We start from the raw sequence: 25,639 nt of genomic DNA, 5'->3' as shown, positions 1-25,639 counted from the left end.
AAATACATCTCTTTTCTGATAGGCAGTGTTACTTCCATTTTTCTTTGGAAGTAAAAGCTTTAATGCTTAGTGGCTAATGTATTAGTCTCCTGTTGCCACTGTAACAAATAACCGTAAACTCAGTGGTTTAAAACAACATGAGTGTGTCATCTAACAGTTCTGGAGGTCAGAAGCCCAAAATCAGTTTCACTGGACTGAAATCAAGGCCTTAGCAAGCCTAAGACCTCCTTCTGGAGGTTCCAGGGGAGAATCTTGTTTCTTGCCTTGCCTTTTCCAGCTTCCAGAGGCTGCCTGCATTCATTGGCTCATGGCCCCCTTCCCCCATCTTCAAAGCTAGCAGCATAGCATCTTTGCTCTTTTCTGTCCTCTGCTTCTGTTCTTATACCTTTTATCTGACTCAGCCTCTTTTGCCTCCCTCTTACAGGGACGCTTTGGTCGTCATTACACTGGGCCACTCTGACAGTCCACAGTAATCTCCCCGTCTCAACTTCATTAACTTAATCACAGACTCTCCTTTGCCATGAGAGGAAACAGTCACAGGTTCTAGGCATTAGGAAGTAGACATCTTTGGGGAGCCAACGTTCACCCTACCACAGTTAGTTCTCTCTCTCGAAGTTCTTAATTCTTTGCATTGTTTTATATAAAGTAGATGGCTCAAAGGTCAGGATGAGCCACTTCAGATGAAAGAATCCCACCGTCAATCTAAATGTAATTAGCTGTCATAGAAAACAGAAGTAATTCAAATCCTAACCTTCCGTATTTTAAAAAAATGGGTTGACTTCTTCTTATATTGCTCAGTAATCGGGTTCCAATCACATAGAATATAACGCTTTTGAAGACAAGATATAACATAAAATGAAAAGGCTTTTCTTTACATTGTTGACATTTACTCACAATAAAAAGTGGAGGCTATTCAAGTGGGTGGCTATGGGATGGGGTGAATCATTTTCTTTCTTCTTTTCCTTCACATTATCACTATCATAAACATTCCAAAACATTTCTTCTAAACATGATATGGGGTTGTAGCATATGGCCAAAGATTATTCACATGTGCTGTGCTAGTTCTCTGCTAATAGCTGACTCAGAATTTCCATGTAGATGGCCTTCAGTCTTTCAAAATGTAAACGATAAACATCATCACTCTAGTAAAAGAAAAGCTTTTGAATTAGTGACCGTCTTAAAATGTGTAAGAAACCGTTGCAGTCTCAGCTGGTCAAGGCTATGTCATAAAGGCAAACCAGGCTTATGAAGACGACCATTCTTCGTGCAGGTGATTTGTGCTTTGGAAAGGGTACTCCATTTGCCTTTGAAACACCACAACGATGTGGATGTTCTTAACTACACGACTATGTTCCGTTCAAAGGCTCAACCACAACCTTCCTCCAGTTCAAAGGCTCAACCACAACCTTCCTAGTGATGGGTCCTCATCCTGACTCTGGGTAACCACCAGCCAGAAAGACAATGTTGTCCTCATTTATTCTCTGGGCAGAGAACTGCAAATGGGGCTGTCAGCCCTCTAGGATGTTGGAGGAATAAGACTGGCTCTGAGCTGAGGCTCTCCTTGACGGACACCTCTGCACAGTTCAAAGTCAAGACGTGAGGAATTCTTCCCCCTCCTCACGGCAGCGAGGTCCCTGAATGGATCTAGCTAGTGATACATGCCTGGAACCTTATCATGCCTTAGTGGTGCTAAGGGAGTTATAAGTGAAGGAAGGGCGACTTGGAACGTTCACATGCAACGCATACCACACCTTGCTATTCAAAGAAAAGGCAATTTAGAAATAAGAAAAATCAAACCCCAGAAGTTTCTGCACATAATGGACAACGAAAATATTCCATTAGGAATCATGCCACAAAAGAAATGTGGATTTTTACAGTGCTAAATTTGACAGAATTACTTCAGTTACCATTTTGAAATACTTTACTCTTCACATACATTTTTAGAGTTAAGCTTCAGGCAAAAAGACATGTAAGAAGGTATTTTTTAGTTTTACAATTTAAATAGCAGAAAGAAACTTCTATGACCTAACATTACACATCTGAAATTTAAATACTTATTTTTAAGCCTATACCAGAATTTAGAGCAGTTTGAATAAGTGGCCAGTACTCAGTATAGTTGTTCTATACAAATGAATTTCACATTATGCGAATAACTACTTATTTCATAAAGCATTTCAATAAATCCCTGAGTTGGTTATTTCTTTATGTGGAAACCTTCAAGTTTCTAAATTTAAATCTAAAATACTATGGTCATATTTTATAAAGAGGATATGGCATATTCAAGATTTTAAAATGTCACAAACAAAATATTAGTGACTAAGTGGTTTTTCAGAATTTGGTAATCATCTTTTAAGATAAATTCACAGATTTTTAAAGCTTCAATTTGATTTCACAAAAGTTAGTAAGGACAATTCAGCTTAACAAGTTATCTTTAAAATTCAGTTTCTAAGGCAACAATCATAGGTCCCTGTACACTGCTTTAAAAAAATCATTCTTATAAATTTAGTTGCTGCAACATCAAAGGCAAGGCAAATATAACTGCCTTACTTTTATCTCCTTTTATCAGACTTTCTGAACAAGACAACTTCTCTCTTTTTAAAGGACCAGACTCCTGCCCATTAAGTACAAGAAGGTGAAGGGCAGATAAAATATCAATAGTCAAATTGGCTGCCTGAGAAATCCAGCCTGTTGCATGTTAAGAGCAAACGGGGGTCCAGCCCATTATATGTGCAGAATAGCAAAGCTCCTCATGAGTTACTCCTTGTAGCTTCATAACTTACACAATCAGGCGAAAAGGGAAGAGCTCTTACCTGCACATCTCACTCCCTGAGCAATGAGTCCCCACATGAAGTTGGCACAGTATTCACACCAGTGCGGCCCCCTGAATGTGTGGACCTGAAAAAGAGTAGTGACAAAGTGGCCCGAGGGGAGATTACAGATGAGGAGATTATTTCCCTTCCAAGCAGTCATACACAAGCCATAGTCAGTATCAAGAGGCACAATATGGTTACAGTTAGAAAAACCTTGGTTGAGTGGAACTGCCAAGCAGTTACAATTTCCTTCAGAGCTTGATTTCCTCTTTGTTTTAGAAATGGTGATAAATCAAACCAATATTCTGCTATTTACTTTTGAAAACAATTTCTACAGTGGAATTTTCCAACTGGTCCCCTCCAGCTGGAAGCAGTCTCATCTATGCGCTATACAAGTACGGGCATATTCTGAGCACTGCGGCATGCATGGGGATGAGGAGTGATGCAGACAGAATCTGTCTATAAGGATTTTGTCAGATGATCCATCTCCTGTCCTCTGTGACCACAGTCAGGGCCACGGGTGGTGAAGGTGGTATTTAGTGGCTGGTTACAACAGAATCATCAAAAAGGGCTAATATCTGTTCAGAACCATTTGATACTATGTTAGCAAAAGAAAATGAATATATTTTAGAAACTGCAGAAGCTACAGTTGATCAGAAACCCTGTTTGAATACAGTAATTATTCACTCATCTTTCCAGCTCATAAAGGCTTTACTGCATTTGATTCTTTTATCCCTAAGAAAGGAACCTCCAAAGAAGAAGGATTCATATGCCAAGATACCTATAGACTTTATGGATAGGAAAGAGAAGCCATTCTAGCTTAACCTAAATGAAAAAATATTGGTAGAATAGAGAGGCAATAAATCCAAACCCCAAACATTAAAGAATAAAAGAAAAAATATCTTGAATATTATCAGTAACACTTTAAGACTTCTGAGCAAATATTGGCTAAAAATGTACTCAAGAAATAAGTCAGGGCTTCCCTGGTGGCGCAGTGGTTGAGAGTCCACCTGCCGATGCAGGGGATGCGGGTTCGTGCCCCGGTCCGGGAAGATCCCACAGTGCCGCGGAGCGGCTGGGCCCATGAGCCATGGCCGCGGAGCCTGCGCGTCCGGAGCCTGTGCTCCACAACGGGAGAGGCCACAACAGTGAGAGGCCCGCGTACCGCAAAAAAAAAAAAAAAAGAAGTCAAAAGAAAAGGGAGGGACAGGGAACAAGGAAGTTACTGATCTGTATAAAATTGCATTTGCTTGAGATAATTTCTTACATATATATGATTTCCTCCATCAGAAAACAGTAATACAAGAGAGTGAAAATCACAAAGTGTGACGATTTGATTTCAACATAAATATCTGCCAAAACAGCTATGGCAAATAATGAAATTCACAGCTAAGACCGTCATTTTTACTACTGTTCTATTTATATAAGTGATTTTTTGTTTGTTGGTTGGTTATCTATTTTATACACAGTAGTGTGTATATGTTAATCCCAGCCTCCTAATTTATCCCTCCCCCTTTCCCCTTTCCTCTTTGGTAAACATTCTGTTTTGGAAATAAGTTCATCTGTGTCTTTTCCTTCTTTTTAGATTCCACATATAAACGATATCATATGGTATTTGTGTTTCTCTGTCTGGCTTACTTCACTCAGTATGATAATCTCTAGGTTCATCCATGTTACTGCAAGTGGCATTATTTCATTCTTTATGGCTTAGTAGTATTCCATCACGTGTGTGTGTGTGTGTGTGTGTGTGTGTGTGTATGTGTATGTCTTCTTTATCCATTCATCTGCTGATGGACATTTAGGTTGCTTCCATGTTTTGGCTATTGTAAATAGTGCTGCAATGAACTTTGGGGTTCTTGTATCTTTCCGAATTATGGTTTTCTTCAGATATACGCCAAGGAGTGGGATTGCTGGATCATATGGTAGTTCTATTTTTAGATTTTTAGGGAACCACCATACTCTTCTCTATAGTGGCTGCACCAATTTACATTCCCACCAACAGTACAGGAGGGTTTCCTTTTCTCCACACCATCTCCAGCATTTATTGTTTGTGGACTTTTTAATGATGGCCATTCTGACCGGTGTGAGGTGATACCTCACTGTAGTTCTGATTTGCATTTCTCTAGTAATTAGCAATGTTGAGCATCTTTTCATATGCCTTTTGGCTATCTGTATGTCTTCTTTGGAGAAATGTCTATTTAGGTCTTCTGCCCATTTTCTGATTGGATAGTTTGTTTGATATTGAGCTATACGAGCTGTTTGTATATTTTGTCGGTCACATAGTTGGCAAATATTTTCTCCCATTCTGTAGGTTGTCTTTTCATTTTGTTTATGGTTCCTTTGCTGTGCAAAAGCTTTTAAGTTTAATTAGGTCTTATTTGTATATTCGTAAGTGGTTTTATATATATATATATATATATATATATATATATATATATATATAAATAAATAAATAAATAAATAAACGTACTTCAAACTTAAGAGGCTACTGAACATAAGACTTACCCTGAATGTAAGATACATATATTCCATTTAGAAAAACCATGCCAATTAATTTATGACATGCCACTGATTATAAGCTTAATCCCAATTTCAGAGAAGTTAAAATGAAAAAAAAAGCATATAGTAGAATCAATGAAATATGGTATATCAGAATTCGAAATACTACTACTAGCCAAAATATCCATATATGGTAGCAGTGAATAACCCAGGGTTCATTCCAAGCAGGTATGTGCTTGTGACTCCGATCACTGCCAAGTAAGCTCAAGTACAAAATGTTGTGTTGATTTTGAAAAGGCAGCCATAATCCCTTCTATGTCTTTTATGGAAAAGGGTCAGGAATGCAGATACAGTTGCTTCTGGATTGTTAATGATGTTCACAGCCTGTAAACTGAAAGCATTTCCTGGAGTTCCTGAAGCCGAGCTCAAGATCAACTTTCAGATAGTCTGTGATGTCTTTATTTTCTTCTGTGTTCCTCTGAGTGAATAAAACTGGATAAAGTATGTAATCTTGCTTTTAATCTGAGGCGAATGAGTGAAATAGATAGCACTGACTCATATTTTAAGTTATATAATCATGAAATAGCTAGAGAATTGTGAAGTTATTTTTAGGGGAAGTCTCAGGATAATCCAGTTTTACTTAACTTGGTAAGGTTAATAAATTGGATTAGAAGTGTGGAGGAAGTCTGGTTTTGTACCTGCCAGTTACTCATGATAAAGGGTGTTAAAGTTCTACTGGTATGTAAACCACTGAAACAGAGAAGGGCTCTTGGCAAACACAACTGGGTATTGAGATGTTGTGACAGAACCAATTCCCTTCCTCACCTTCACAAAGTAGTAATGAATGTGGCCTTTTGAAAACCTTGGGGCATTTCTTCATATTACATATGCTGAAGGAAGGGTTTCACTGTCCGAGCGGCCCAATGTTCTCTAATCAGAGGATCACACACGTATCTCAGAAAGTAAATCTTCAGGAAATTGTTCTTTATACATTTCCTTCTTGGACAGGTTTTTGTAAAGGCATCTTGGGGGCTGGTTTTAGTGGTGGTGGTGTTTTTACTTTCGTTTTTTTAAACTGTTTGTAAGGCAGGTTATGTAGCTCTCCAGGAAATGGTTCTAGAAGTAGGCCTTGAAGCCCTGGAAGCTTACTAAACTTGTATTTATATAACAGGATTTAACTGGATTCCCTTTTGAATTTTTGTATCTAAAATTTGTTATTCTTAAATTTTGTTTGTTTTGTGACTTTCATGACGCTGGACTGTATATGTAAAGATGGAGTATTGTAGTCTTTTTGTCTTTTTATTCCCCTAGAGGTCATCAAAACAAATAGACATCACTCATTAATTATTTTTATTCATTCATAAACAGTTATTAGGTGATGACATATACAAAGATTAAACCAAATATTGGCTCAAGGAATTCACCGTAGGTTTCTCCTGTTAAATATAATGTGAAAAGCCTCTTCTGAAAGTGTCTGCAAAGTGTGAGGGTAGCTGGGGTGGGCACTGCTCGGGTATTGTGTGTGAGCTGCAGCTTCCAGGATGAGCAGGGTCAGCCAGGTGAGCAGAACAGGCCTGAATGGGGGTAGGCGTGTTGGAGCGGGGTGCATTAGGTGACCCTAATGACCGGCGTGGCAGGAGTTGAGAGGCAGACAGGGCCTCTTCCACGTCTACAAATGTATACTTTGTTCAGTCAGCAATGCAGGGCCACTGAAGATTTTTAAGGAAAGTGACACAGTCGAGGGGACAAGGCTGGAGGAAGACAGACGAGGGTGCTACAGCAGTAGTCCAGGTAACAGATGACACGGATCTGAACTCAGAGTGTACTGATGGAGAATATGGGGCAGAATCAACAGCGCTTGGTGACTAACTGAATCGGAGGCAAAGGAGAGAGGAAGAACGAGGGCTAACTCTTAGGGGGAAGATGGCATTAACAGGGGGAAGAGAAGTAGCAGAACAGGTTTGGAAGTGAGGTGGGAGGGAAACAGTGGAAGAGATGGAAATGGCTGATTGAAGATTCCTGAGAAAGAGGAGGTAACCCATGGAGTAAGGTTCCTGAGGGCAACCAATGGAGATGGGAGCCAGGGCAGAGGGATTAGTTTTGAATAAAAGAAAACTCAACTCTTCCCCTTCCCTGTGTTGGCAGGGCCAAGGGGAAGGGGAAGAGGACGGCTGTGCAGTGCAGGAGTGGTGGGGGCCTGGAGGCAGAAGGCTAAGGGAGTTCATACCCAATGGTCTAGTTTCTGTGTGTTAGGAAGTAAGTTCAGTCATGGAGCCAATGAAGAGTTTAGAAAAAGTGGGGAATAGGAACTGGAACTGGCCAGAAATTCAGAGAAGGGCTGTTGGACTTGAAAGCAAGTTTCTTTCCTGGATGTCATTACAATCATACTATAACAGTGTCAAGTGCATTAAAGAAAACGTGACAAATACTTTCTTTTAAAAAGGGTGATTGTGTTATATTTGAGCTTTACCTAAATGTTTTATTTTATATGCAGTTTTACGTTATCAGTGATGTTTTTATCACATATTTTACCAATTCAGAAAAAGGTATCTTTAACAAGTCAGTTGCACAAATTGTACAACTTAGAATAGCTCTGCAGTTGTTCTCCTCTACCTAGCACGACGGAAACAGGGCGCTGTTCCTGCACATGAGGCTCTAGGGCACTGACACCTGCAGATAATTCTGCTTCCTAGATGTGGTTGCATTTTGATTACCCGTCTCAGAATGATCAAATCAGAATGTAACAGGTATTCAAAACGCAACAATTAAAAGGTCAAAAGTTGCATCTTGGGGGTTCTTTCTGCTTAGGAGAATGCTAAGAAAGAGCTAGGGTGGGATCTGGTAGAAAGGAGGCCTGAGTGGTTCACAAGGAGTGCAGGAGCTCAGGCCAAGCCCTGGTTTATAAGACAGAGTGACCTGTGCCTGTGATTCCCTGTAGTGTAGCAGACGCCCTTAGACATCTGCACAGGTCAACACCCAGGGAATCAAGGTTACTGACGTCTTCATAACAGAACACAACGAACACTCATTAAGTGACATTTTCCATTTTTAGGGGATTTCAATTCTAAATTGCCCCAGATTTTTATGTTTTCGTAAGTTTGTGTTTTAGTTTTCCTGCCTCTTCTTATTCTCCAAAGTTGTTGGCTCTTTTTCTTTCCTCCTAACCCTTCTCCCTTTTCCATCCACCAGTTCTTAGTTATGGACCAGGAAATCTGATAACTTTGCTAGCACTGGATATAAATCAAGAAAATGTGTCATCTGTCTTCCTCTTGAAGGTGTTAAGAAACCAAACCAGACGAAACCCACCGAATTTCTGGTTCCTTGTCTGTGTTTCTTGTAGCTGGGGCTGAGGCACGGTGGTCTTGTGAGAAAGGAGGTGTTAGCACCTTGCTTTTTATACTGTGACATTCTTTAGTCTCTAGTTACTGTTTCGTATAAGCAGAAGCCACCTCTGTTTCTGCTGTTTACTGTATGATCATAATGACATACATTGGCTTCATAAGGTGGGAAAATAACCAATTCCTTTATAAAGAGGACTGTTTCTTCCTTAGAGTTATTTAAACAAATCACTTGATCATTTTATAAAAAAGGGATTCCTCTGGGGGATGTTTTGGTATCAATCAGCATCATCATATAACAGTATCAGTGAGGTCAGAGATGGTCCTGAGAAAAGTAACCTCGTAAGTTGGCCACAAGTATGTTTCTTCTAGGCCACCTCCAAAGCTTTTGGTACATCTCGACAAATGAAAGTGACAGAGTACACGGCTTGAATTATACCTTCATGAACAAAGGGCATAGCAACTTGTTTTAAAGACCTCTTCTCTTTTGCAACTGGAAAAAGGACAACTTTATTACCGTGGCATCTGAGATTGCTCTCACCTGTGAATACCTCCTGTCACATCAATCACCTTAAAACTGGAGATGAAAGACTGGATTAACTAATGGACCCAAAAGAGTCTGTTACAGGGAGGGCACTGGTCAGAAGCAGGCTGAAAAGGACAGACAGTGAGGGAGATGGGTGGGCTACTGAGAGGCCCACGTGGCACAGGCCAAGGGTCCTGCATCTCCGGTGTACTGACCTAGGTAAAAACTGAAGCCATGCTCACTGGGCCTACTGTTATACTGACCCAAACCCTGGCTTCTATAAGAAAACCAGCATGTCTGCTTCTCATGTTTCTGATGTTCACATCTCCAGTTTGAATGTCAGTAACAGAAACAACGGAAAAGAATTCCATGCTATTAGAAGAGAAAGAAAAATTCAGCACATCTTCATTATCCCTTCCAGGCCATAACACTACCTGTAGAAATAAGCATGAATGCAAACAGCCAAGCAGCATTCCTGCAAAGCCTGCTGCAAATGTAAACTCCGTTGGACGCAGTAAGAACGTTGGGGGAAATGAAATTGTGCTTGAAAAGGTGGGAATGACATTTCAGCTGCTGCTCTTAATTTGGGAGGCCCTGATGAGTCAGTTCTCCAGCGCGGTATTGGGCAATGAAGGGAGAGAACAGATGATCCAAATCGAAACGAAAGGAACATAGGTAGGCAGGCAGCTGGGCAGGAAAGGCTTTCTCTCTCTCTCTTTTTTTTTTCTTTTCCATTTTTATCTTTAGGGCAACCAGAATGTACTCTTTTAAGTAACCAATTTTAGCCTCACCAAGATGGCTTGATTTTGATCCAAAAAATTTGGAATTTAGAATTTGGGTCCTAATTTGACCTCTTCAGTTAAAGTATATGTTGATTTATACTACATAATGAGAAGAGAATGTAGAACATTGGCTATGATCATTAACAACAAATACATAAAATTGTATAGAGGTTCCCTACAGGAAAAAAAGGTAGGGAGGGGGAACTTAAAAATAGGAGTATCTTTAGTATCAAAGCAATACCTTCTTGCCTTGTTATTTAAACTATTAGTGGCCTTAACATTCTTCAGGAAAAACCTATAACAAACAGTAAGGTTTGGGTACGGTTAAGCCAGCAGCACTGATACCACGCTGACTATGCCTCCCCCTCTTGTCCTGATGGAATGACATGAAAGGTGGTGCCCACGGCAGGAAAGGCAGAAGGAATGCCCGGAGCACTTGCTGAAACATGGCTTCGAGCAGTACTTGGGGCTGGTGAGTGCCTGGTATAGGAGGGGCACACCCTCTGGCCAGCGGCAGACAGAATCTAGGAGGTCCTGTGTGCCTGGGGGCACTGGACAGCTGGCGAAGGGGCGCAGGTGCTAATAACAGCTTCTACAACTGGCTGCTACACATGATTGTGCAGGGACTCTGTGAGGCACAGACTTCACCTCACAAGTAGTTAACACCATCAGAAGTATTACTGTGAAAAGCATGACAAATGATAGAAAACTCAGTGACCTAATGTTTCAAGAGTGAGAAAACTGTTCAGAATTGAGGGAGATAACTATAAAAGCCTGCTGGACATACCATGGTCATACCACAAATAAGTGGTATCCCCTTAAATATGAGAAATAACTACAGGAAAAAGCTGATATAACATGGTCAGGCTATGACAACACTAGTCCTACTTTACTAGTAGAGCAATTACTAGGACAACATTAATAATTTAACTCTTCTTCCACATGAAAAACAAAAATGGTTTTTATTAATTGGCATATAAAACAGTACTTTAAACATGCACAGAAAAAATAATGAATTATTATCAATTCTACTCACACAGTCCATTCACCATAATCCTATACAGGGCCTTATTAACAAAGTTTAAATTTCTTTATGGCTTCCTTCATGATCTACATTTCCCTATCAACACTAGCCCAATGAAGGGGAAATATCTCTAAAATTACAGCTGAGGGACTTTCCCTGGAGGTCCAGTGGTTAAGACTCTGCGCTTCCACTGCAGGGGGCACAAGTTCGATCCCTGGTCAGGATCCTGTGGTGCGGCCAAAAGTAAATAAATAAATAAGTTACAGCTGAGCTGATGTGGTGCAAATGAACTTGCTCAGAATCGTACACAACCACATTAACACCAGAACACGAACGCAGTTTCTGGTGTCAAGGTTCTGTTCTAAGCTGCAAGAGTGGCCCCTTGCACAAAACCATCGACTTGAAATCCAGGCATCAGGCAGTGGAAACACCAAAGTAATCAAGGCATTTATTTAATTTATTTATCACATTGCAAGGTACAGTTTGTATAATAAATGATGTAACAATAAATATCACCCAGTAATTAAAAAACACTTTCCATTTCAAAATATGGGTGTTTAAAGTATTAAAAAAACTATAATGTTTAGCCATTTTCCAGGTTTCAGAAGCAAATTTCTTTTTAATTTCTTTTCATCGGAGCTCTAATGAGAGCTTTACCTCTAAAGTGAATAACTGTTAAAGTTTCAACATGTCACATGCCATACCTAAAACACTTCTACTTTGACAGTTTAGTTTCATTACTTGGAATAATGTTTGCATTCAAATACCAGTAATAAAAAAATATAGACACAGTGAATCAATGCTTCAAAATACCAGTCTCCTAAAGTTGTATTATGAAGGTATTGATATAACAGGAAAATAAAATCAATGAATCAACTTGGTTGTGCAATAAAATCCACTGTATAATACACAGCTGAGTGACAGATAATCTCTATACCACATTGCAGTATGTAAACTGAACACTGAGAGACAAAAAAAGCCTCAGACTAATCCACATTATCTTATGATCCATAATTCCACAAAGCTCCAAGCCTGTACTAATATTAACATTTCCACAAAACCAGATTTCAATTTCTCTTTGGTTTGGTTGTAAAAATGTCATCTAAAGCAGTCTGCTGTTAAAACATATTATATTATGAATAAAGTATTTCTCTAATACACCTGGAAAAAGGTTTGATTAAAATGTGCAAAAAAATTATTAAACTATGTAGTTCAAACCCTTTTTAAAGCTCTAGTAAAAGAGATCCAGATTTTCTCCATTGTTTTTCTATTGGTTTAATTGGGTCTTTTTCTAGTTTCCTAAGGTGGAAGCTAATTGATTTGACCTTTTTACTCTTTCCCCAAATAAGCACTTAATGGTATAAATTTCACTTTGAGCACTACTTCGGCCACATTCCACAAATTTTGATGGGTTGTATTTTTCTTTTTATTCAGTTCAAAATATTTTCCAATGTCCCTGTGATTACTTCTTTAATTCATGAGTTATTTAACAGTAAGTTGTTTAATTTCCAAATATGTGGGAACATTTTCAGATATCTGTTATTGATTTTGAATTTAATTCTGTCATGGTAAGAGGATATACTTTGTGTGATTTCAATCCTTTTACATTTATTGACACTTGTTTTATGGCCCAGAATATTGTCTATCTTGGTGAAGCTTTCATGTTCACTTGAATAGTATGTGTATTCTGCTGTTGCCAAGTAGAATACAAATATCAGTTAGGTCAAATTGGTTGATACTGTTGTTCAAGTCTTCTAAGCCCTTACTAATTTTCCATTTGTTCTATTTGTCTGTTTGTCTATTTGTCCTATGTCTGAGAGAGAAGTGTAGAGATCTCCATCTATAATTGTGGATTTGTCCATTTCACTTTTCAGTTCAGTTGTTGCTTTACATATTTTGAATCTCTGTTTTTAGGTGCATATAAAATTTAAATTATGTCCTCTGAATGAATTTTATTTTATTTATTTATTTTTGGCTGTGTTGGGTCTTCCTTGCTGCACGCGGGCTTTCTCTAGCTGCGCAAGCGGGGGCTACTCTTTGTTGCGGTGTGAGGGTGTCTCGTTGAGGTGGCTTCTCTTGTTGTGCAGCACGGGTTCTAGGTGCACGGGCTTCAGTAGTTGTGGCATGCGGGCTCAGTAGTTGTGGCACACGGGCTTAGTTGCTCTGCGGCATGTGGGATCTTCCCGGACCAGGTATTGAACCTGTGTCCCTTGCACTGGCAGGTGGATTCTTAACCACTGTGCCACCAGGGAAGTCCCCTCTTAATGAATTTTAATGTTTTTACTGCCAATAATATTTATTCTGAAAACTACTATGTTTAGTATAAATATAGCTATTCTAATTTTCTTTGAATTACTGTCTATATGGTATATCTTTTTCTTTTTACCTCTCTGTGTCTTTAAAGTGGGTTTCTTGTGGATAGAATATGGTTGGGTCTTGGTTTTTAAATCCAATCTGACAACAACCTCTATCTTTCAATGGAGTGTTTAGTCTAGTTCCATTTAATGTAACTATCAGTATAATTGGGTTTAAATCTGTTATCTTGCTTTTTCTTTCTATATATTCCATTTGTTCTTTTTCCTCTTTTCTTGCATAGTTTTGGGTAAATTACATACTTTTTATGAATCCATTTTGCCTCCTCTATTAGCTTATAACTATTTTATTCTTTAGACTTCTAAGGTTTACAGTACACATCTTTAACAATATTATAGTCTACCCTCAATATTATACCACTTCACGTATACTGTATCTTACAACAGTACATTTCCACTCCTCCCACCCTGTACTTTATATTGTTATTTGTTTTACTTGTACAAACTACATAATATATTACTATTTTTGCTTTAAACAGTAAACTTATGTTTTAAAAAACACTAAAATGAAGGAAAAGAAACATTTTACACTTACCTATATGTTTACCATTTCTGGCATTCTTTATTGTTTTGTACAGATCTAAATTTCCATCTGAAATTATTTTCCTTCTGTCTGAAGAACTTCCTTTAATATTCTTATAGCATAGGTCTCTTGGTAACGGATTCACTCAGTTTTTCTTTGTTTAAAAAACAAATATTTTGTCTTCATTTTTGAAAGATAGTTTTGCTGGATATAGAATTCTAGGTTATAGTTTTTGTCGTTGCGTACTTTGAAAATATTATTCCATTGTCTTGCATAGTTGCTGATGAGAATTTTGCTGTCATTCTTTTTTTTTTTTTTTTTTGCGCTACCGCGGGCCTCCCACTGTTGTGGCCTCTCCTGTTGCGGAGCACAGGCTCCGGATGCGCAGGCTCAGCGGCGCCGCTCCACGGCATGTGGGCTCTTCCCGGACCGGGGCACGAACCCATGTCCCCTGCATCGGCAGGCAGACTCTCAACCACTGCGCCACCAGGGAAGTCCTGCTCTCATTCTTTATTCATCTGTATGTAACAAGTATTCTTCCCACTTCCCCTGCTGCTTTTTAAAGAACTTTGTAAAATATGTAAGAGTACCAGTGACAAAGGAAAATAATCCATGTTTCTCTGTTGACATATTTTTCCTACATTGAAATAATCTTTACTTAAAGATGTTAATAAAAAAGTGTAATTTTCTTCTTTTATAAAAAGAAGATTCTTTTGATTCTTTCTGTCTTCCATTTTGGTTATTTTTTATTGCTATGTCTTCTGGTTCACTAATCTTGTCTTCTGTGGTACCTAATATGCCATTAATACCATCCAATGTATTTTAAATTTCAGGTATATTTTTCATCTCTAGAGATTCCATTTGGATTGTTTTAAATAGTTTCCATTTCTTTCCTCACTGCAGCCTTTAGTCTACTGCTAATTCAGTCATGTTACTAAGATGATGATACCATTTTGAGGACTTTTAAACAATGCCTTATGTTTTATGATGTCTTTCTACTCTGACTGGTGGGCAAAACTATACGCAACCCAGGGACAATTTCAGTAATTATTCAGCCTATTGCTTTCTGGTGGTTTTCTGATAGTTTTTTCTCATGCAGGTGTAGGTAAGTACCAAAGACTCATGAAGACTCCTATGCAGATCTCCAGAGCACTTTCTGTGTACATCTCTGTCCCCCAGGTACCCTGCCCCAGAAATTTCAGCTGCTTTGTCTTGCCAAACTCCAGTCTCTGTGTCCTCAACTTGGTTAGACCAGCAGGTCCTCTTTGGATTCCCGCTCCATGTGCTGTGGCCTAGAAACTGCCTCCAGGCAGTGACAGCACTCTTAAGACTCATCTTGTTTGTGTTCCTTCTTTAGGTATCACAGAACTGTAACATCTGTTGTTCAACGTCTGACTGTTGTTTTATATACTTTTTATGGTTTGCTAGTTGTGTAAGATGGGAAGGTATATCTATTTCTTCCATCATGGCTGAAAGTGGGAGTTCAGATTATATTCTTGTTTCTAAAACTGATCTTTCATGTGAGCTTGAACCTGACGTTAACCTAATCAGCAATTCTCAATGCCCTTTATATAGGCTGAACAGCTTCAGGATTCTTTTACCCTCATGCTCTACAAGCATGCTTCTCTCAGCAAAATGTTACATTAACATTGTTGTATTCAGTAGGCTGTATAGTAGGGTCTTGTAACTGGTGATTTCATTTGTCACTTAATGCTGTAGTGGGCATTTCTTATTTTTTAGCCATGCAGAATAGATGTCTTGTCTTTGGATAACGGTCCTCAATCCATGTGAACTGTATGGAGCTGATCCTATTCCAAGCTCCAGGGGAAGGTATGTGACCTAGATCTAAGCCAATAAGCACATTCCATTCTCCTAAACCATAGCTAATGGTTCACAGATGGGCATATAAGATAACTGTGTGAATGCCTACCAGGCCTAGACCTTTTGCTCAAATAGTCTCTTTTTTGGAGCTGACTAGAATCTGAGAACATACACAGCTGGAGCCTTTGCCAGCCATCTTGTCACCAGAGGGAGCCTAAAAAATGAAGACAGAGCTGGGAGGCAGGATTCTGGTAGCATTTTAAGCCCCTGGGCTAAGGGATACCTTCAACTAACACTGAACTTTTCCTACTATGTGAGTTAATAATTTCCCATTTTGCCTCCATGAGCATGAGTTGGGCTTTCTGACACTTGCAATGTAAAGTTTCCCATCTGTTCCATCAAATGGTAAATATCAGTCATGGTTTCCAAGTGGATTTTTTAAAAAGACACACTGAAGCAATGTCACACAATTGTGGAGTAATGAGCTGTAATAGCAAACCATCAAAGCAAAATCACATACCTCCAAGAGATGGACCTTCTCTTTATGAATGCACTGTGCAAGCTTGTAAGGCAGAGCCACAAGCAGCCATCAGGGTGTGAAACATGTAAGGGCTAGAACTCCAAGAAAAGGGAGTTCTACAAAAGAGAAAGAACGAGCCTGACATTTCAGGCCTGATCTGGGCAAATCCATTCACATAGCCAAAAACGTCATCTCTACTACAACAGTGTGTAGGATATCATCTACCATGTCGAGAATCCTCTGGCTCCCATGACCTAAAAATGAATATATTCTTTTCTTTTAAATTTTTGTCTGGACGACACTTTAAGAAAAACACCCAGTTCTACTTTTGCTCCCCCCAAAATATAAACATGTAGAAAATAAGCCGTTGACAATGTTCTTCAGAAGTGTAACACCACTGGGCTATTTCCCCTTTTCTTTTTAGCTTTCCTATTTTGCAGCCAGAAGAATAGTAAGATAATTTAATATAAGAAGTTAGTAAACCTGAAAAAATGCTATTGGTATGGTATTTATCAGGAAAATAATCTGTAGTGGTTTTCAGATACCAGCAGTGCTGTGGTAAAATATCTAAGAAAGAAAAATCAATATCTGCATGTGTTCTCTTCACTTAAAAAATTCTTTCCTAGATTTATATTCCACTTCCTTTGGTGTTTATGCATGTCTCTCTTTTTTTCTCTGCCCTTTGGGCAATGATATACATATTTTTTTGCGGTATGCGGGCCTCTCCCGTTGCGGAGCACAGGCTCCGGACGTGCAGGCCCAGTGGCCATGGCTCACGGGCCCAGCCACTCCGCGGCACGTGGGATCCTCCCGGACCGGGCCACGAACCCGCGCCCCCTGCATCGGCAGGCGGACCCCCAACCACTGCGCCACCAGGGAAGCCCTGGGCAATGATATTTTTGTGTCAGATACTATTACATACGAATAATGAATGCTGACTAATAATGATAATAATTGTACTGAGATACAGGGAAGTAAGATGTTATGAAATGTACATAGTCAAAGCACGTGCTTGAGGAATATTTTATTAAAGCCACAATAGGCTTCACTATTAAGACTCTTTGTCCTCCGAGGAACTTTGATATAGTGTGTCACAAAGAAGATGAAGTATAAAAGTATAATTTGTTGAACAAGGTTTTGGAAAACAGAAATGAAATATTATACATGTATCTCTCCTATTAACTTACAAAATAAGCAGAATAGAATTAAGACTTAATCCTCAGTTAAATCTTGGGGGGGGATGGATATATGATACAAGTGACTATAAAAAGTTGCCTTTAAAGTACTAACATGTCCCAAATCCTTGAAGGTTAGATTACTGTGTGGACAAAAACTAAAGTATTAAGAGAACAGAATTCTGGAGGAGGTGACTTTTTAAAATTGTGTGTTCTTCCTAAGGACTTATTTACATCCTTAGCTTGTTATTGTGTCAGGAGTCACATGCCAGGCTGATTCTCTACTTTGGGATAAATTTTGGAGAAACCAAATTTTCTAAAACATTAAATCAGCAGGATATACATACATGATGGAAATCATCAATACCACATTAGAGGCAGTTGTCTACCAAAGGGTCTCAAATTAGGATACTGGTTGAAAATAAGAACTAGGATAGGTGCTGGTGAGAGAGAGTGCCAGGCTCCTCCTTAAGGTGTTTAAAAGTGGCAACCCTAACATCTTAAAGGCTGGCCTCAAGTTTTGTTTTATTTTTAAATTGTTTGGTTTTTAATTTCATAAAAGACATGGTACACCTAGTATGTTCCACTAACAGTCTCCTAGTGAAAACAAACTTGCAAATCTCTCCCCAAATGTTAAATTACTCTCTAATATTTTTTTTCTTAATTCCATAAGAGAAATAGGATACCTAATAAGTTCCACTAACAGTCTCCAAGTAAGAAAAACTTCCAAACCTCCCTCCAAATTTGAAAGCAACAAAAACAAAAATAGGCAAGTGAGACTACATCTAACGATAAATCTTCCGCACAGCAAAGGAAATAATCAACAGAGTGAAAAGTCAACCCATTACTGGATCATAATAAAGTTTTAACTTTTTGAGGAACCTCCATGTTTTCCATAATGGCTGTACCAATTTACATTGCCATCAACAGTGTGAAAGAGTTCCCTTTTCTCCACATCCTCGCCTACACCAGTTATCTTTTGTCTTTTTGACAACAGCCATTCTAACAGGTGTGAGATGATATCTCATCTCACTGTGGTTTGATTTGCATTTCCCTGATGATCAGTGATGCTGAACACCTCTTCATACAGCTGTTGGCCATTTGTATATCTTCTTTTGAGAAAGGTCTATTCAGGTCCTTTGCTCATTTTTAAATCGAGTTTTTTGTTCGTTTTTGGTTTTTTTGCTATTGAGTTGTATGACTTCCCTATATATTTTGGATATTAACCCCTTATCAGATATATGATTTGCAAATATTTTCTCTTATTCCATAGGTTGCCTTTTCACTCTGCTGTTTCCTTTACTGTGCAGAAGTTTTTAGCTTGATGTAATCCCACCTGTCTATTTTTTCTTTTGCTGCCTATGCTTTGCTGCCATATCTAAATAATCATTGCCCAGACCACAGTTAAGAACGTTTTCTTCCCCTATGCTTTCATCTACTAGTTTTTTGGTTTCAGGGCTTATATTTAAGTCTTTAATCTGTTTTGAGTTGGTTTTTATACATGCTGTGAGATAGGGGCCAATTTCATTCTTTTGCATGTGGATATTCAGTTTTCCTAACATCATTTATTGAACAGACTATCCTTTCCCCATTTAGTGTTCTTGGAACCCTTGTTGAAGTTCAGTTGACCGCAGATGTATGGATTTATTTCTGGGGTTTCTAGTTCATTCCATTGGTCTACAGGTCTGTTTTTATGCCAGTACCATACTGTCTTGATTATTGGAGCTTTGTAATATATTTTGAAATCATTAAGTGTGGTGCCTTCAGTTTTGTTGTTTGTGCTCAAGATTGCTTTGGCTATTTAGGATATTTTGTGGTTCCACATGAATTTTAGGATGTCTTTTTCTATTTCTGTACAGAATGTCATTGGGATTTTGATAGGCATTGCATTGAATATGTAGATCACTTTGGGTAGTATGGACATTTTAGCAATATTAATTCTTCTAATCCATGAAATGATGAGTTTCTCTTAAGTACAATATTTAAAGTTCTCTAGCTCCATAAAGTGGCTATGAAGAAGTATAAGCAACTATGTGCAAACCAACAAAAACCTTGTGAAATGTTTCCTTTTGGAGTATTAACGTTAGGCAGTAACCCTTCCAATGACCTTAACGATCTAGATCTACACTCAAGGTGTCATAACCAGTTCCCCAGCCAGCATTACAAAACACAAGAAGGATAGACAGGACTGAGGTCGAGAGGGCCACAGTGCTGGGGTGCAGTGTACAGGCCTGGATGGAAGTGCATGATGAGTCTCTGTGGTCCTACTCACCACGAGCAGCGGCAGAAGTAAAAGGTGGAGCAATGTGTGTTCATTTTTTTTTTTTGGCTTCCATATCATCTGGTAAGTACTGTACTGGATAGCAACAGAAACACAGTGCCTACAGGGACTTTACAGATGATCTTGTCTAATCTCTTAGTTTCTCTCCATCACCCTTTACAAGTTTGACTGCCCTAGACAGAGAGAACCTCCCACTATGCTCTGATATTTATTTTTATCTTCCCTTGCAATGGACCCACATTAAGAATCAGGAACTCTGTGTGTGTGTACATATCCATATCCCTGTATAATACAGAAATTTATAATATAATTCAGTTTAATCTCCTACTTGGAGAAAAACATTATGTATTCTTTTAAAATGTTTGTTGGGCACTCCATGTTCACATCCACGGGAGAAGCAATGGTGGGTGACATTATTGCTGAAGGTTAATTATGAGACGTTCCAGGTTTACCATTTCCATTTTGTCATGTTGCATTTAACTTCTTTTAAATTACTATTAATTCAAGACAATATTCAAATTTCTGAGAACTTAAAATGTGAACACAGATTCTCCAGTCAAATATAACATGATATTTTGGGTTTTATTTCATTTTAAAAACTCACGTGAATTTGATTTAAAAAATTTTGTAATATAGGTTTTAAGGTCATTAGAAAAATCTATTTTTGTGTCAAAATTTCCTGCTGCATGAAAGTAGTTTCAAAATAACTACTACCACCACCACAACAAAGGTCCCCCATCTCACACTGTGTGCTCATTTATTTAGTGATTCAGTGGATGCTTCTTGAGCATCTACAAGTCATGTTACTAGATATGGGGACAAGGGAAGGAAGAACAAAGGGAGAAAAGATGGCGGGAGGTGGTGTTATGATGGTTGGTGGAAATAATACAAAGGACATGGTAGATAACGGTCCTGGAATATGACATTTCACTGACTGTTAATATAACTAGTTAAACTATATATGAAAGAATATTTTTTTAACAATGGAAAAGAGAATAATTACATTAACAAATCTAATACTTCTCAATATAATTTAATCAGAGGATTTAAGAGCTGTTAGAGAACTTACAGATCACATAGTTTAACTCCACATTTTATACTAAATCTATTTTTGTTGTTTCATCCTGTATTTTTTTCTCAAATGTGAATCAAATGAAGACCATAGGGCTCAGATTTGTCTGTGTCCTTTGAAGGAAAGGAAGGACCACTTTCCACAGGAGTGCTTGCCATTTCTAACCTTCAGTTTATCAAATAGCAGAACATCTGGTCTGGTGGCCAGGATTGACAAGTTAACTATTACCACTATATTCCAAGTCCTGAATCAGTAATTTTTTAAATATTATAAGGTTCATGTTATAGAGTTAATTTAATTACACTACCAATTAATATTTCAGAATTCATTGCTTACCTATTATCTTGGCAACATTAAATCTATTAATATGTCACATCTTTCATCTCTGCGTAGAATGCAAGTGTCTGAAACTCTAAATTCAACCAGTCACCACATCAAGACTACCTTAGAAAAGAACTAAACTCATATTTTAAAGTATCTATTAATTCTTCAGCAGCCTTTTTGCCCGAGGAACTCTGGTCTGAAGTGAAGCATGCAAAGCCTCTGCATGCCACCCCCAATGAGCAAGTGACACTAGACTCAGCATGAAGGAAAAGAAAAAAAAAAAGAGGAGACAAGACGGTGGAGTAGAAGGACGTGAGCTCACCCCTTATGGAAACACCAAAATCACAACTAACTGCTGAATAACCACCGACCAAAAAATGCTGGAACCTATCAAAAAAAAAGACAAAGAAGAAGCCACAAGGAGAAGGTAGGAGAGGCACACCGTGATACAAACAAATCTCATACGTGCCGGGTGGGCGAACCACAAACTGGAAAATAATTAGACCACAGAAGTTCTCCCACAGGAGCGAAAGTTCTGAGGCCTGTATCAGGCTCCCCAGCCTGGGGGTCTGGCAATGGGAGGAGGAGACCCCAGAGAATCTGGCACTGAAAGCCAGCAGTGTGTGATCCCACAGGACTGGGGTAAACAGAAACTCCACTCTTGGAGGGTATACACAGGGTCTCGTGCACACCAGGACCCAGAAGAAAAAGCGGTAACCTCATAAGAGACTGGGCTAGACTTACCCGCTAGTATTGGAGGGTCTCCTGCGGAGGCTGTGATTCACTGCAGGGACGAGGACACTGGTGGTGGCAGTTCTGGGGAGTACTCATTGGTGTGAGCCTTCTTGGAGGCTGCCATTTTCTCACCAAGACCTGGCCCCCACCCAACAGCCTGTAAGCTCCAGTGCTGGGATGCCTCAGGCCAAACAACCAACAAACAGGGCAGGAACATAGCCCTACCCATAAGCAGACAGGCTGCTTAAAGTCTTCCTGAGTAAACAGCTGCCTGATAAACACACCCCCTGACCCAGCCCTGCTCACCAAAGGGACAAGACCCAGCTCCACCCACTAGTGGGCAGGTACCAGCCCCTCTCACCAGGAAGCCTGCACAAGCCTCTTAGCCTCATCCACCAGGGGACAGACAGCAGAGCAAGAACTACAACACTGCAGCCTGTGGAACGGAAACCACAATCACAGAAAGTTAGACAAAATAAGATGGTAAGGGAATATGTCCCAGATGAAGGGACAAGATAAAACCCCAGAACACCAACTAAATGAAGTGGAGATAGGCAATCTACCTGAAAAAGAATTCCTAGTAATGACAGTAAAGATGATACAAGGTCTCACAAAAAGAATGGAGGCACAGATCGAGAAGATATAAGAAAAGTTTAACAAAGACCCAGAAGAACTAAAGAACAGAGATGAACAATACAGTAACTAAAATGAAAAATATACTAGAAGAAATCAATAGCAGAATAACTGAGGGAGAAGAACAGATAAGTGAGCTGGAAGACAGAATGGTGGAAATCACTGCCACTGAACAGAAAAGAAAAAAGAATGAAAAGAAATGAGGACAGTCTAAGAGACCTCTGGGACAACATTAAATGCACCAACATTTGCATTATAGGGGTCCCAGAAGGAGAAGAGAGAGAGAGATGACCTGAGAAAAATTTTGAAGAGATAATAGCTGAAAACTTCCCTATCATGGGAAAGGAAACAGTCACCCAAGTCCAGAAAGCGCAGAGAGTCGCAGGCAGAATAAACCCAAGGAGGAACATACCGATACACATAGTAATCAAACTGACAAAAATTAAAGACAACAAAAAAATATTAAAAACAACAAGGGAAAAACAACAAATCATGTACAAGGGAACTCCCATAAGGTTATCAGCTGATCTTTCAGTAGAAACTCTGCAGGCCAGAAGGGAGTGGCACAATATATTTAAAGTGATGAAAGAGAAGAATCTACAACCAAGAATAATCTAGCAAGCAAGGCTCTCATTCAGATTCGACAGAGAAATCTTTACAGACAAGCCAAAGCTAACAGAATTCAGCACAACCAGACCAGCTTTGCAAGAAACACTAAAGGAACTTACTTCTCTAGGCAGAAAAGAAAAGGCCACAACTAGAAACAAAAAATTAAAATGGAAAAGTTCACTGGTAAAGGCAAACATACAGTAAAGGTAGAAAATCATCTGTACACAGACATGACATCAAAATGACCAACTGAGAGAAGAGGAGAGAACAAATGCAGTATACTGGAAATGGATTTGAAATTAAAAGACCAACAACTTAAAACAATCTTGTTTTTATACAGACTGCTGTATCAAAACCTCATGGTAACCACAAACCAAAAATCTACAATTGATACACAAAAAAGAAAAAGTAATACAAACACAACACTAAAGTTAGTCATCAAATCACAAGAGAAGAGAACAAAAGAGGAAGGGAAGAAAAACAAAACAAATCCAAAACGATTAAGAAAATGGTATGAGGAAGACACATATCAATAATTACCTTAAACGTAAATCTATTAAATGCTCCAACCAAAAGATATAGATTGGCTGAATGCATACAGAAACAAGACCCGTACATATGCTGTCTATAAGAGAACCATTTCAGATCTAGGGACACATACAGACTGAAAGTAAGGGGATGGAGAAAGCTATTCCATGCAAATGGAAATCAAAAGAAAGCTGGAGTAGCAATTCTCATATCAGACAAAATCGACTTTAAAATAAAGAATGTTACAAGAGACAAAGAAGGACGCTACATAAAGATCAAGGGACCAATCCAAGAAGATATAACAATTGTAAATATATATGCACCAACATAGGAGCACCTCAATATATCAGGTAAATACTAAAAACCATAAAAGGAGAAATCAACAGTAACACAATAATAGTGGTGGACTTCAACACCCCACTTTCATCAATGGACAGATCATCCAGACAGAAAATCAATAAGGAAACACAGGCCTTAAATGACACACATTAGACCAGATGGACTTGATATTTATAATGCATTCTATCCAAAAGCAGCAGAATACACATTCTTCTCAAGTGCACATGGAACATTCTCCAGGACTGATTACATACTGGGCCACAAAGTGAGCCTTGGTAAATTTAAGAAAATTGAAATCATATCAAGCATCTTTTCCGATCACAGCACTATGAGATTAGAAATCAACTACAAGAAAAAAAAATGTAAAAAACACAAACGTGCAAGCTAAACAATGTGCTACTAAACAACCAATGGATCACTGAAGAAATCAAAAAATACCTAGAGACAAATGAAAATGAAAGCAGGACAATACAAAACCTATGGGACACAGCAAAAGCAGTTCTAAGAGGGAAGTTTATAGCAATACAAACTCACCTCAGGAAACAAGAAGAATCTGAAATAAACAATCTAACCTTATACCTAAAGCAACCAGACAAAGAAGAACAAACAAAACCTAAAGTTAGCAGAAGAAAGGAAATCATAAATAAACGAAATAGAAATGAAAAAAACAACAGAAAAGATAAATGAAACTCCTTTGGTTCTTTGAAAAGATAAAATTGATAAACCTTTAGCCAGACTCATCAAGAAAAAAAGGGATAGGGATCAAATCAATACAATTAGAAATGCAAAAGGAGGAGTTACAACAGACACCACAGAAATAAAAAGAGTCATAAGAGACTACTTCAAGCAACTATATGCCAATAAAATGGACAACCTGGAAGAAATGAACAAATTCTCAGAAAGGTACAATCTCCCAAGACTGAGCCAGGAAGAAATAGAAAATATGAACAGACTAATTGCAAGTACTGAAATTGAAACCGTGATTTAAAAACTCCCAAAAAACAAAAGTTCAGGACCAGATAGCTTCACAGGTGAATTCTATCAAACATTTAGAGAACAGTTAACACCTATCCTTCTCAAACTCTTCCCAAAAAATTGCAGAGGAAGGAATAGTCACAAACTCATTCTATGATATGAGGCCACCATCACCCTGATACCAAAACCAGACAAAGATACCACAAAAAAAGAAAATTACAGGCCACTAACTGATGAGGATAGACATAAAAATCCTCAACAAAATACTAGCAAACTGAAACCAACAACACATTAGAAGGATCATACACCATGATCAAGTGGGATTTATCCCAGGGATGCAAGGATTTTCAATATCTGCAAATCAATCAGTGTGATACACCACATCAACAAACTGCAGAATAAAAACCGTATGATCACCTCAATAGATGCAGAAATAGCTTTTGACAAAATTCAACACACATTTGTGATAAAAACTCTCCAGAAAATGGGCAGAGAGGGAACATACCTCAACATAATAAAGGCCATATATGACAAACCTACAGTTAACATCATTCTCAATGGTGAAAAACTGAAAGCATTTCCTCTAAGATCAGGAACAAAACAAGGATGTCCACTCTCACAACTTTTATTCAACATAGTTTTGGAAGTCCTAGCCACAGCAATCAGAGAAGAAAAAGAAAGGGAATCCAAATTGTAAAAGAAGTAAAACTGTCACTGTTTGCAGACGACATGATACTATACATAGAAAATCCT

At 38.6% G+C, this 25,639-nt stretch overlaps 1 protein-coding gene across 5 annotated transcripts in view; it reads right to left on the bottom strand.

The window, feature by feature from the left end:
* The window catches only part of CHN1 (chimerin 1), a 177,062-nt gene that overhangs the window by 20,098 nt on the left and 131,325 nt on the right, over positions 1–25,639 (bottom strand). For all 5 annotated transcript variants that reach the window (XM_027127799.1, XM_027127789.1, XM_027127821.1 and 2 more), the window contains one exon: positions 2,811–2,895. In XM_027127799.1, the coding sequence (XP_026983600.1) occupies positions 2,811–2,895 (85 nt within the window). The remainder of the gene's footprint in view (positions 1–2,810; positions 2,896–25,639) is intronic.

The sequence above is a fragment of the Aethalodelphis obliquidens genome, unplaced genomic scaffold (genome assembly GCF_003676395.1).
Source record: "Aethalodelphis obliquidens isolate GAN/ISIS:26980383/991018 unplaced genomic scaffold, ASM367639v1 scaffold2, whole genome shotgun sequence".
NCBI lineage: Eukaryota > Metazoa > Chordata > Mammalia > Artiodactyla > Delphinidae > Aethalodelphis > Aethalodelphis obliquidens.
This window is presented reverse-complemented; position numbering and strand designations above follow the sequence as displayed.